At 43.1% G+C, this 13,212-nt stretch overlaps 1 protein-coding gene across 1 annotated transcript in view; it reads right to left on the bottom strand.

Moving 5' to 3' along the window:
* Positions 1–13,212, bottom strand: part of MASP1 (MBL associated serine protease 1) — a 160,795-nt gene that overhangs the window by 17,920 nt on the left and 129,663 nt on the right. The window contains exons 11-12 of the mRNA XM_040349594.1: positions 7,581–7,721; positions 5,648–5,752 (exon numbers count right to left, since the gene is read on the bottom strand). Coding sequence (XP_040205528.1) covers positions 5,648–5,752; positions 7,581–7,721 — 246 coding nt within the window. The remainder of the gene's footprint in view (positions 1–5,647; positions 5,753–7,580; positions 7,722–13,212) is intronic.

Below are 13,212 nucleotides of genomic sequence, written 5' to 3'. Positions count from 1 at the left end.
CTTGCAATGTGTCCACTGTATATGCTTTATTCAAAAAATGCCTCTGTATACCTTTGTAGCACTACCCCGGAAGGAGCTGCTGATTTATTTTGGGCGGCACGTTACCTCTATTTCTCAGCTGTCTAGGGTACTGGATGAGAGCTTAAACAAAGTCAATATCCACACGTTGCGTTCCTTTTTCTTTGCTTTATTTACCAAACATGGTAAATGAAAGAACAATAGATTGAAGAGCACTCTTGCTTCCAGACATAAACTCTCGTCGCCACTCTAGCCAGAGTGGGTATTGTGCCCCTGGATAGGTCTCTCTCACTAGTCCTAGCAGCCAGCGCGCCACACGGAACTTTGGTACAGTCTCTGCCACTGACCTTCCCAAAGGTGGCGATACGTTCGGTCCAAAATCCTCTCACTTTAGGATTAAGCACCTGGATCTCTTCTTAAAGTAATTACTTGTGAAATCAGGCAACTGATGGACGACCACTGCTCAGCCTTTCAGTATTAGTGTGTCCTTCAATGAAGTTCAGGTCTCCCTGAGTGTACCAGTCTCGTGCTTGGTGCTCTCCAGAACAGGTACTTCATTCGATGGCTTCCTCCCTCTAGGACAGACAGCGCAGGACCACTTTGTCAATGCAGACCCAGTCTGACTACTGGGCCTGCCCGGCAAATCACGACCCCAGACCAACATGGTCCCGGAGCCAGGAACTCTGAACACGCACCCCCGGCCAGGAGGGCCACACACAGGGGTGGTGGGACGACTGTCCAGGGCGGACGTCGACGACCCAGAACCTGTGACGTCTGTCCCTTAAATACTCTCCCCCAGCATGCTCAGTGAGGCGATCAACCCCCACTGATTGGCCGCCGAGAAAGAATACCCAACACACCTGGATCCGACTGCTGCCACCCTTGACCTGGGGTGGAACTGACACCCCAGACAACAATAGTGGCCACCTGCAGCACAGCCACGGCTGGAACAGAGGCCCAAATTTGAAAACAAATAGGTCAGAGGTAACTAATCCTCTGACTACCCTCTTAATTTAAAGCAGAGAAAAACAGCTGCCCGCTACACCTTATTTCCCAGCGCCAATCGTCACTCACGTGACCGGCCGCCTCTCCCGATCTAACAGCTACAGCAGGAGGGTGTCAGTTGGGAGGAGAGGAGGAGAGAGACGGCCAGTCACGTAAGCGACGATCAGCGCTAGGACATAAGTTATAGAGAGGCATTTTTTTAATAAACCATATACATTGGACACATTGCATGATGGAAGACAGATGATTGTCTGACAATTAACAAGTTATTTCAGCGGGAGTGGAGGGGTGGGCCCTGACACAGAGCTGTCGGTCAGGGAGGGGAATAGGGGAAAGCAGAGAGAAGAGCTGCAGATGATGGAGGCACGTAACTGATCACAGTGCCAGGTTTCAGCATGATAAACAGTGGGCAGTTTACAGGGGGGGAGGGCAGGATCAGCCAGGTATGTGCTGGTATTTATACTTTAAAGGAACAGGATTTTTTTTTGTTGGGGTAATAAAACACTTTAAAATGAATCAGGAAAATACCATAGTTTGGCCATTAGATGGAGCTGATGATCATAGGGGAAGAAATTATTCATTTGTATGATCTTCAGCTCCATCTAGTGGTCATAATGGAGTATTTTTCTGATTCATTCTATGAATGAAAAATCATTGACCTGGAGAGAAAACACTAATAGCACTTGATATTGCCCCAATTTGCACAGCGAATGTATGCAGCGCAAGTATATATGAAATTTCATAGGATTCATTTTTTTTTTTTATAAATACAAAACTAAATCTTTTAAAACATTTCTGAAGAATAAATAATTATTTTTATAAACATGTTTCTGTTCACTAATGTCATACCCAAACCATTTTTTACAAAGGATCGATTTATAGGAAAACCTTCCGGGAAATTAAGGGGTCATTGCTCCATTATCATTCTGCAAAAAAGTGAGTTTCTTGGCTGTCATGCTGACTCTTCGGCTTCAATACTTTGTGCCAGTCAATGACTCAAAATAACTATGCAAATAAGGACTTTACTCTTACTTTTTTGATGTTTATAATTGTTTTGGGTAAGTAGCTCAGAAACAAAATGGACAATATAACAGCCATGCAACAATCATTTACAACAGCGGTTCCCATATTTCTCTATTTCAAAGGTATTATACAGCTGGTCTTAGATGTGTGACACCTACCAGACAACCATTCTTCAGAGAAGCAGGTTTCTTTCATTAGCCCTGGTTCACACTGGGTACGAATTGGAACGATTTGAGATGCGATTTGACATGTCAAATCGCATCTCAAATCGGCGGCAATTGTCGGCAATGGCACTGTCCTAATCAGTGCGACGCCGCATCTGCGATTTCAAAAAGTAGTTCCTGTACTACTTTTTGCGATTTCGGGCTGCGATTTACATTAAATTGCGGCCGAAATCGCGGCAATACCGCGATTTTGAATTCGCAGCAGTGTGAACCTAGGCTTAAATGGAACTGGGAACATCTGATCTTCCCTCTCCATTCAGGTAAAGTGCATGTTGTACCTAAAACTTTATTATTTTGACTTTCACTTACAAGTGTCCTCCCTATCCATTGAGACTGGAGAGTGAAAGGAGAAGCAGCAGACTGATGAGCTCATCTCTCTATCACTCTGCTCTCTACTATCAGAGTGTACCTTGCATTTAATGTGTTGCTTCTCCCCTCCTCTCTGAAATCTGCTGTACAGGGACTTCAAGAGGTTAATACCACATCAAAACAAGCAGGGTTGCTAACCGTTAGTAAATTTACAGACAGTTTGTAAAAATTGGTTATTTTTAGAGCTGTCAACGGGGCCCCGTACAGCCTACCTGGCAGGGCCCCCCTTAAATACATTTAAAACATAATTTTCACAATAAATATACTAAAATAATTCTTAGTGGACACAAAGATAACAGAGAAGCTGTGTGAATTAGCCCCCCCCTTTTTTTATTGTTTTTTACACTTTTGAACAAAAACATTTTTAATTAAAAAAAAAAAGTTGAAATGTTTTAAAATTATTTTATTTTACAAATAGTTTTTTTTTACAATATTTTTTTATTTTTTACAAGGGATAAAAACAATTTATGGTTACAATTTGTTATTTTTTTAACGGGACAGGGTAGCCAGCAGTTGTGTTTTTCCCTGCAGCAGCTGAAAGTTGGCGTGAGGGAGAGAAACCGGTTTTCAGTTGCTGCAGAGAGCCGCACAGGGCATCCTGTAATTGCCCTTTCTTCCTTCTGGTGTTTGGGCCCCCCCTATGTGCCCGGGCCCCCTACAGGAGGACTGGTGCCCCCCCCCTATCAGCGGCCCTGGCTGTCAGTAAATGTCCTTTAGAGACATTTTATGTCAGTAAAATCAGTCCTTTTTTTTCAGGCAGGTTAGTGTTGGCTCAGCAAGTGTAGGAAAGAACTCCTTCATAGTTTGAGGTAGCACCAGCAACCACTTATTCAGGTCTAAAGCCAGTCTGGATTATTTTAATAGAAGTAGGCTGGAGCTGGCGGTGGAAAAAGCAGGCGGCCGCATTTACTGATCCTGCTCCTCTAGTTCCGGCAGCAGAGTGATCTTAACTGTGCTCTGTCTGCTGTCTCTCTGCATAGATATGTAGTTGGAACCCAGTGCTTGTCTAGCGGCAACAGCTCCTGAAGCCTGTGCCCACAGCCCCACGTGCCACACCAGCTACACTACCAGGGGCGGACTGAACATTGTCATGCCCATCGCTCTCTATGGCATGTATAACAACTTATTGTTCAACTGTATCCAACCAGGGTGGCTGATAAAGTGTCATGCTGTGTTGACTTTTTAACCACTTGCCTACTGGGCACTTTTACCCCCTTCATGCCCAGGCCAATTTTCAGCATTTAGCACAGTCACACTTTGAATGACAATTGCAGGGTCATGCTACACTGTACCAATTTGAAATGTTTATATTTTTTTTTCACACAAATATGGCTTTCTTTTGGTGGTATTTAGTCACCACTGTGTTTTTTTTTTATCTTAAATAAATTAATTAAGACAGAAAATATTGAAAAAAATAAAATTTAATAGTTTGTTATAGAATTTTTCAAACTGATAACTTTTCTCCTTCACTGATGTGCGCTGATAAAACTGCATTGATATGCACTGATGAGGTGGCATTGATGTGCACTGATGAGGCTTCACTGGTGGGCACTGATGAGGCGGCACTGATAGGTGGCACTGATGAGGCGGCACTGATAGGTGGCACTGATGGGCACTGAGAGGTGGCACTGATAGGTGACACTGATGAGGAGGCACTGATGGGCTCTTATTGGCAGCATTGATGTGCACTTATTGACAGCACTGGTGGGCACTGATCGGCAGCACTGGTGGGTACAGATTGGCAGCACTGTTGGGACTGCACTGATAATAAGGACACTGATAATCAGTGCCCTAATTATCAGTGCCAATGTCCCTTTTAGAGAAGCCAGTTATCGTCTCTCTTCTCCTCTGCTCATGCTGTCAGCATGAGGAAAGGAGTGACAATAACCTGCTTCTATTTACATCTGTGATCAGCTGGGTCCAATGACAGCTGATCATGGATGTAATTAGAAGCCGCTGATTGGCTCTTTATCTCAATCTGTGATCACAGAGTGCACAGCCTGCACCTCGCCTATGACCGTCATATAACTGCCTCCCAGAACTAGCCGTCTGCACTGTAGCCAACTAGCCATCATGAAATGTAAACCAGGCTAATTACCTACTCAGTGTGCTCAGATGCTGCTCATGTTTCACACTGGTCCAATGTGATGAGGCATACTGGACAGAGGAAGGAAACCTGACAAATGGGAGCATAGGTGTAGTTACTGCCCTGGCCATTGGCAGACGAAGGTGTCTCAAGGCATGCTGGGTGACTGTATATATGCTGAGGGCACAAGTGCTCTGGGGTCTTCGGCTGGAAAATGGGGTCCGGGAGGGAGGGGGCTGCTGCCCCTCTCCTGTACAGGCTTGTGTCTAGGAGCCTTTTCTGGAGGGCCATCCCTTCCGGCTATTGAAGTCAGTGGACGGGTGTCAGCTAAAGGGGATACTGGTGAGGGTCCTGAAGAAGAGTGGTGCATTGAATCTGCTGCCAGAGCAAGCAAAAAACTTATTCTCCCACACAGTTATAGTGTGGTCCAGCAGGGAGTCTGATATCCAATTCAATGGGGTCAAGTGAGACTTGTCCTTCTCTGTGAATAGTTCAAGTTGGAGTATCCCACTAATCCCATCTCCTATCCAAGTTCTACCAATGAATAACAAAAAAAAAACAAATTCCCTAGACTGATGATTGGATAACGAATAGAAGAGTGTGCATTTGATAGTGTGAAAATACCCAATTGTCTGGCTGCAGTATAATCAGAGGGAGGCCGAGGGAAGACTATACTCAGCAACCCCCACGGGTGCAATGCTACAACTATATTGAACTTCAGTCTGACACTGCCTGTGGATCTCATTGAGTGAGCAAATTACCATACTGTGTTCACAGGCTGGGTCTCATGAGGGATGTCTTTTGCAAAAAGTGACATTTGAATGTTCAAGGATGCCGCAGTGCATTTTGCAGGCATTTTATTACATATTAGCAGCCAATGACAAAGATGGTTCAGTTCAATTAGTCTGTATACAGCACTTACCTAGTGTGATGTTAAATGATGAAAGTGTGTTTAGAATAAGACTTGTCTCCTCTGGGGTTACTTCACTGTGCAGGCAATGAGCAGCAGTAATAACCCATTTGTTACCTGAAAAATATATTTACATTTTAACACCTTTATATCACACCAAAGCACGACAAAGATCAAATCTAAGTGTTGGTCCATTTCATTTATCTGTCTAAATAAAGGATTCACTAAAAAAGCTTGTCTGTAATAACTTAAAGGGGAAACTTTAGCGGGTTTTATAATGCTATCTGCATTTATAACTGTGCTTGGGGGCCCAGGTACTGCCCTGGGGGACATGTATCATTGCAATTTTTTGAGTAGTGATTTTAATAATGCTTAAAGGTTCAGCAGTGGAAAGGGGGGGTTAGCTCACTCGTTCCCCCCCTTTCCTGTTCTGCCAGGCTGCAAGCTTGGATGAGGGTCTGGTATGGATTTTCTTCAAATTTCCGTAATTTTTCCTTAAAAGCCGTTTTCTTAAAATGTTGGCGTGGTTCCCCTTAAAATCCATACCAGACCCGAAGGGGGCTTCTTTACCACTTTTTTCTTTTGCCTCCAATGTTTTTTTTTACATTCAGCTGTCAGCGGGGAAGCCTATTGAGAGCTGATGTCTCATCCGTGATGCAGCGGCCAGCTTCTTGGCCCACTCCTTAACCACTTGTGGACTGCCGCACAACGATATACGTCGACAGAAAAGCACAGCTGGGCACAATGGCGTACATGTATGTCCCCTTTAATAACCCAGCCGTGGCACACTCGCGACCCAGTCCGAAAAAAGTTAAAAATATTGATTTTTTTTCAAAATTGTCGCTCTATTTTGCTTTATAACGCAAAGAATAAAAACCGCAGGGGTGATCAAATACCACAAAAAGAAAGCTCTATTTGTGGGAAAAAAAGGACATCAATTTTGTTTGGGAGCCACGCACGGCGGAGCAATTGTCATTGGTTGGTGGATGGATGGATGGTTGAGTGTGCTACTTATTATTTTCTTTTTTTAGGTACTTATGGAGCAGAGTAGAAGAATGTGAACAAATACCTGTAGAACTAGCCAGTTTCACAGAAAATAATGATGGTGAGATGTAATCACCAAAGATCAGTTGCAGTGCCGATCCTGGCCTCCCTGGGGCCCTAAGCAATGTCACATTAAAGTTGAGAAGCGGGGGGGGGGGGGGCTGCCAACAGTGACATGTCACATTAAAGATTAAATTTGAGAAGTGGGGGGAGGGGGTGTTCTGCTGTCGGAAATTACATCTTACATTAAAGTGAGAAGCGGGGGGTGCTGACTTCTTATCTCTTCTCCCATGCAGCCAGCGAGTTAAGAAGTGGGGTGAGGGGCCAAAAATTACTTCTCACTAGGTGGGGCCTCTAGTAACTTGGGGGGCCCTCCGCAGCTTTGCGGGGCCCTAAGCGGCTTGCATAGTAAGCCTATAGGGCGGATCAGCCCTGATCAGTTGGCTGAAGGTACCAGATACGATTTTCTGTTGCAAAGCTTTGCCCAATCAGGGCTTAGAATGCACTGGGAAGTGTGCAGTGCTTTGTGGGGTGCTCGACAGGCGAATATCCTGCCAAACGTCCTGCAAATTTGGGTGGCAATGTTTGGACTGAACTTTTGCTCGGCTTTAAATTGTTTACCCAACTCTACTACAGACCAATGACAAGTGTACACTGACATCATAAAACCTAGAGACAGCCAGCAGCTAATGCACACACCCCTCCCCTCCCTTCTCCTCCAGACAGCCAATGGGAGAACAGCAACAGTTTTCAGGTAGATTATCATGCAGCCTTTGAGCTGCAATTTTTAAAATGAAAATTAAATTAGAGACACTTTTCAGTTGGAGACAGCCTTCCAAAATTGTGGACTGTCCCTGGAAACCAGAGATATCTGATCACCCTAACCTAGGATTGGGCTTACCAATTAGAGAGCCACCACAAAAGGGTTGGCCACTCCATGCACTGGAAAACATGGCTATCCAGGGAGAAATGCCCTTCTTGGCTGTATTTCCTCGTGCAATCCTTGCCAGCTTTGACCTGGAAAATCGTGGCTCCCCACATACTACAAACAAGCAGACAAACATAATTAGTGTCATTTTCTTATATTTTACATGGTGGTATGTCCTCAATGTATAGTGAAAAAAAACATATGTTTTAAACCCTAGCCTGTGTTTGCTTCAAATACCTGATTGGGTGTTTGAAACATACATAGAATAACATCAATACTGGAACATTATCTTTTTAACTACCTATTGTCAAATACAGTTAACATAGACACTTGGATGGTTTAGTGTGCTACTTATTATTTCCTTTTTTGGGTACTTATGGAGCAGAGTGGAAGAATGTGGACAAATACCTGTAGAACAAGCCGATTTCACAGAAAATAATAGCGGTGAGATGTAATCACCCAAGATCAGTTGGCTGAAGGTATCAGATACCATTTTCTGTTGCAAATCCAAACAAAGCGGAGGTATAGTAATTATTTTCTTTAAATAAAAGTGCAAGCAGTCTGTCCCAAACTGCATAAACTACATGGGACACATTGCTGTTTAGGCTAGGTTCACACTGCTGCGAATTCTTTTGCGAATTTGAGCCATTGCCATTAAAATAACATTGTTTTCCATTAGTGCCGTTCACATCAATGCGTTGCGAATATAAGCTGTGGGAAAAAAGGGTCCTGTGCGAGTTTGATCCGTGTGCGATGCGAATTCAGCTCTATAGACTGGCATTCCCTGGAATCGCGGTAAAATCGCGATGAGAACGGTCTGATGGACTGTTTTCATCAGACCAAACCGATCGTGTGTGGGCCGCATCGGTTATTTATCCATCGGTTAAAAAAATGTAATCTTGTTTTAAATTTAACCGGTGGATACCTAACCGATAGAAAAAAAAAACGATCGTTAGTAGGCACGACCATCGGTTAAAAATCCACGCATGCTCATAATCAAGTCGACGCATGCTTGGAAGCATTGAACTTCGTTTTTTTCAGCATGCCATTGTGTTTTACGTCACCGCGTTCTGACACGATCATTTTTTAACTGATGGTGTGTAGGCACGACTGACAATCAGTCAGCTTCATCGGTTAACTGATGAAAAGGGTTCATCAGACCGTTTTCATCGGATGGACTGATCGTGTGTACAGGGCATAAGACCTATAATTTCCTGAGTTTCATAGTCACTGCTATTTGGGGCTCCGTGAGAGATTTTTTCCTCACTCATTTGTCCCCCTGAGAACTGTTTTGCAATACAAAACAATTTAACATACAGCAGACAGATTTCTGCTATCTAAATGTATGAAATTATATTCATCATCACATAGCTCCCAACTGTCCCTGATTTCGAGGGACTGTCCCCGATTTGGAGCAATGTCCCTCTGTCCCTCTTTCCTCCTCATTTGTCCCTCATTTTGGTCTGATCTATATAGTTGTATATAAAATGCACTTTTTATCTTTAAAAAAGTGTTTCCCAGTGCTAAACCTTTCATCAAATTTCTAAATTGCTGCATTTGTAGATTTTAAAAACCAATATAAAGGAATAGTAGTGGTAAAAAAAAAGCCATTGTGAATTTAATTAACCTTTTTTTGGGGTTAATTATCCTTTAAAGGGGTGTAGAATTGCTAGTAGGTGTCCCTCATTCCCATTTCAAAATGTTGGGAGGTATGTCATCATTGTAATATTTTGCATGCATATGAAAACAGTCTTGGAATAACTGCATGTTGTTTCCAGCTTTTCCAGTAGATGTCAGTCAAGTAACACCAAAGTTTATTTGATGCTTGAATTAAAAGCATTAGAATTTTTTCAAGCATGATTTAAGCATTTGGAAAAGTTGACATTTGTTATTTCGTAAAATTGCAGACATGTACTAAAAACCACAGCAATCAAATACTTGATTTCTTTCTTTAATTTAAATTAGATACATCAAAGTTAGTAGCTGGCTTGTCACAGCTCATTAGCAGTTTATTCATTGTCAGCCTCTATGGAAATTGTTAGGTTAATCCTGGCATGCATGAACCTTAGATTCTTCTATCTTTTTGCTGTTTTATTTAGTAAGGTAATGCAAATTATCTAAAGTTTCTCTAGTGACAATTCCGGAGTAAAAGGAATTTTGGTTATTAGACTTGGCACATCTTTATTGCTTTGTGTCTTACTTTACTGCATACGTGTCTCTAGTTCTAATCTTTTTAGCTGTTTCTATATTCTAATAGTACACAGGCGGTCCCCTACTTATAAACATCCGACTTACAAATGTCTCCTACTTACAAACGGAAGGAGACAACAGAAAGTGAGAGGAAATCTACCCCTTGGAAGGGAAATTCTCTCCTGTAAGGCCTCGTACAGACGAGGGGTTATCCGATGGAAACGGTCCACCGGACCGTTTCCATCGGACATTTCCCCTCCGGATTTTGATCCGATGGCTTGTACACACCATCGGATAAAAATCCGCGCGGAAAACATCCGCGGTCACGTGTCGCGCCATCGCCGTGACGATGAGGCGGCGACGTGCGCGACACTGGAAGGTAAATACTTCCACGCATGCGTCGAATCATTACGACGCATGCGAGGGATGGGAGCGAACGGACTGATCCGGTAAGTCTGTACAGACGACCGGATCAGTCCGCTGGACTGGATTCCAGCGGATAGATTTTGTAGCAAGCTAAGAAATTTTTATCCGCTGGGAATCCGTCGGCTGGATTTTTATCCGCTGAAAATTGTCCACTCGGGCCAACACACGACCGGATCTATCCGCTGGAACTGATCCGCGGATAAATCCCAGCGGATAGATCCGGTCGTGTGTACGAGGCCTAAGAGTTAATATTGGAAAAAGGAGTCTCCACTGATGCTTTATCACCAATCATTGCTTCTCTAATAACCCCAAATTTTCAAAATCCAATTGTCATTGGGACAGAAAGTGAGGTGAAATCTTCTGAACGGGGACACAGACAGCAAAACAAATGTTACAGGGGTGATAACCCTTCCCTATGTTATCCAAAATGCTTAAAAATTGATTTTTTGGCTGGAGCTATACTTTAAAAATTTACCTGTTCCAACTTACAAACAGATTCAACTTAAGAACAAACCTACAGTCAGTGGGCCAGATTCAGATAGAAGATACGACGGCGTATCTCCTGATACACCGTCGTATCTCTGAGTCCGGCCGTCGTATCTATGCGCCTGATTCATAGAATCAGTTACACACAGATATGCCTAAGATCCGACAGGTGTAAGTGACTTAGGCTGCAATTCCAGGCCGGCCGCTAGGTGGCGCTTCCATATCTTTTACGCGTCGAATATGTAAATGAGCATTTATGCTGATTCAGAAATAAATGACCGCCCGGCGCTTTTTTTTTACGTCGTTTGCGTTCGGCTTTTTCCGGCGGAAAGTTACCCCTGCTATAGCAGGGGTAAGTACGGCGTATCCTATGTTAAGTATGGCCGTCGTTCCCGCGCCGAGTTTTGAATTTTTTACGTTGTTTGCGTAAGTCGTTTGCGAATACGGCCGGACGTAATTTACGTTAACGTTGAAACCAATGACGTCCTTGCGACGTCATTTGGAGAAATGCACGCTGGGAAAATTTGCGGACGGCGCATGCGCTGTTCGATCGACGTGGGGACGCGCCTGATTTAAATAGTACACTTCCCCTAGCCGTGGAATTTGAATTCCGCCAGGGGATTTACGATACGCTGCCGCAACTTTAGAGGCAAGTGCTTTCTGAATAAAGCACTTGCCTCAAAAAATTGCGGCGGCGTAACGTAAATCAGATAGGTTACGCGGATCTAAAGATCCGCTAACCTATCTGAATCTAGCCCCCTGTCTTGTTTGTAACCCTGGGACCGCCTGTAATTACATATACATGCCTATCATTGGAAAAGGGTGTTTCCTGAAAGAATTTTACTGTGACTTTCCAGGCAATCCAAATACTAAATGTAGGTTATAATTTCAGTAAACGTAGCCTTCTATGAAATACGTTTTATATGTTTATGTGTGCACATACATGCGTTATACATACAGTATAACTCCATATGTATAGTTTTCTTTGGAAATTAGACTACTCTCTAAAGTTAAAAGTAAACTCCCAAGTTTAGGTAAAAAATAAAATAAAAAATCAGCACAAGGTACAGTACTTAAATTCAGTGTCAGTTCTATGACACCCCATCCCCCCACTGCCTTAATCGTCTGTGCTGTGGGGATTAATACAAATACAGAACCTTTAATATGCACTGGTCAAAAGTGATGACTATGCCTGTTCTTTACGCCTCTTTCCTCCATTCATACAAGCAATATTTTAGCTTCTATGAATAAAAATAATTTTTTTGTTTAAGTAATCACATAAACTCTGTTCTCAGCTGCATAAGGGGCTCAGGCCCCGTACACACGACCGGGGAACTCGACGTGCCAAACACATCGAGTTCCTCGGCGAGTTCAGTGTGGAAGCCGCCGAGGAGCTCGGCGGGCCGACTTTCCTCATTGAACAACGAGGAAATAGAGAACATGTTCTCTTTTCGGCCCGACGAGTTCCTCGACGGGTTCCTCGCTGAAAAGTGTACACACGACCGAGTTTCTCGGCAGAATCCAGCTCCGATCGAGTTTCTGGCTGAATTCTGCCGAGAAACTCGGTCGTGTGTACGGGGCCTTAGAGAGGTGGGTGGAGAGAATGGCTGTGTAAGAGGGCATTTTAGCACAACTCTTGGCCATTGGAGGACAGGCAGGCTGTTCTCCCAGCACAGCCAGAAAACTGACCACGCTGGAATAGATGTGCTCTCATGCCCTGGTGTGGTCAGTTTGAAATAGGAAAGAATTCCCAGGGTCATCAGGCATTTCACACAATGTAAGAAATAAAAAGAGAACAGGATACTTTTTAAGTACATGGTGCAACAGACACATATCAGGAATATGAAATGGTGAGGTTTAACTTTAACTAAAGTTTTATGGTTTTAAAGTAGATGTAAACTGTAAACTTGCTAAAGGATTCTGTATCATAAACTGTTAATAAAATACTGTTTTCACCAAGCGTTAGTTGGCTGTAATATGTTACATTTTTGTTTTTAGGTATTGGTAATTTAAATATGGATACAGCTGTGAGTTCGATCTATTTAGGAACACCTATCTTAGGAGAAATGTAGGCGCTAACATTGCTAGCTTCTGTCTAAAAATGCAAGTTAATTTACTTTGACGTCAATACCTTTCGAATTACTGCCCTGGAATGAGCTTTCAGTAAACAAAAAGATGGAAAAAAGGTACCAATACTTATCTCTATATTTTTTCAATTTTTTTTCTTTCATTAGTGATTCAACCAGTATCAAAATCAGTATGATCAGTATGCCAGTATGCCAGCAGAAAGCCAGCCAGACAACTCGCATTTTTGGGAAATTGAGATCAGCGATGGGAGCTTACATTATTTTTTTATGACAGGTTAACTTAAGTTTGTTTTGAAATTAATTGCAAATATAGGCCCAGATTCACAGCAAAGATACGACTGAGTATCTCAGATACTCCGTCGTATCTCTCAGAGTATCTATGCGACTGATTCATAGAATCAGTTACGCATAGATAG

Source organism: Rana temporaria, chromosome 4, assembly GCF_905171775.1.
Source record: "Rana temporaria chromosome 4, aRanTem1.1, whole genome shotgun sequence".
In the NCBI taxonomy this organism is placed as follows: domain Eukaryota; kingdom Metazoa; phylum Chordata; class Amphibia; order Anura; family Ranidae; genus Rana; species Rana temporaria.
The sequence above is the reverse complement of the archived record's forward strand: the minus strand, read 5'-3'. Positions and strand labels throughout refer to the sequence as shown.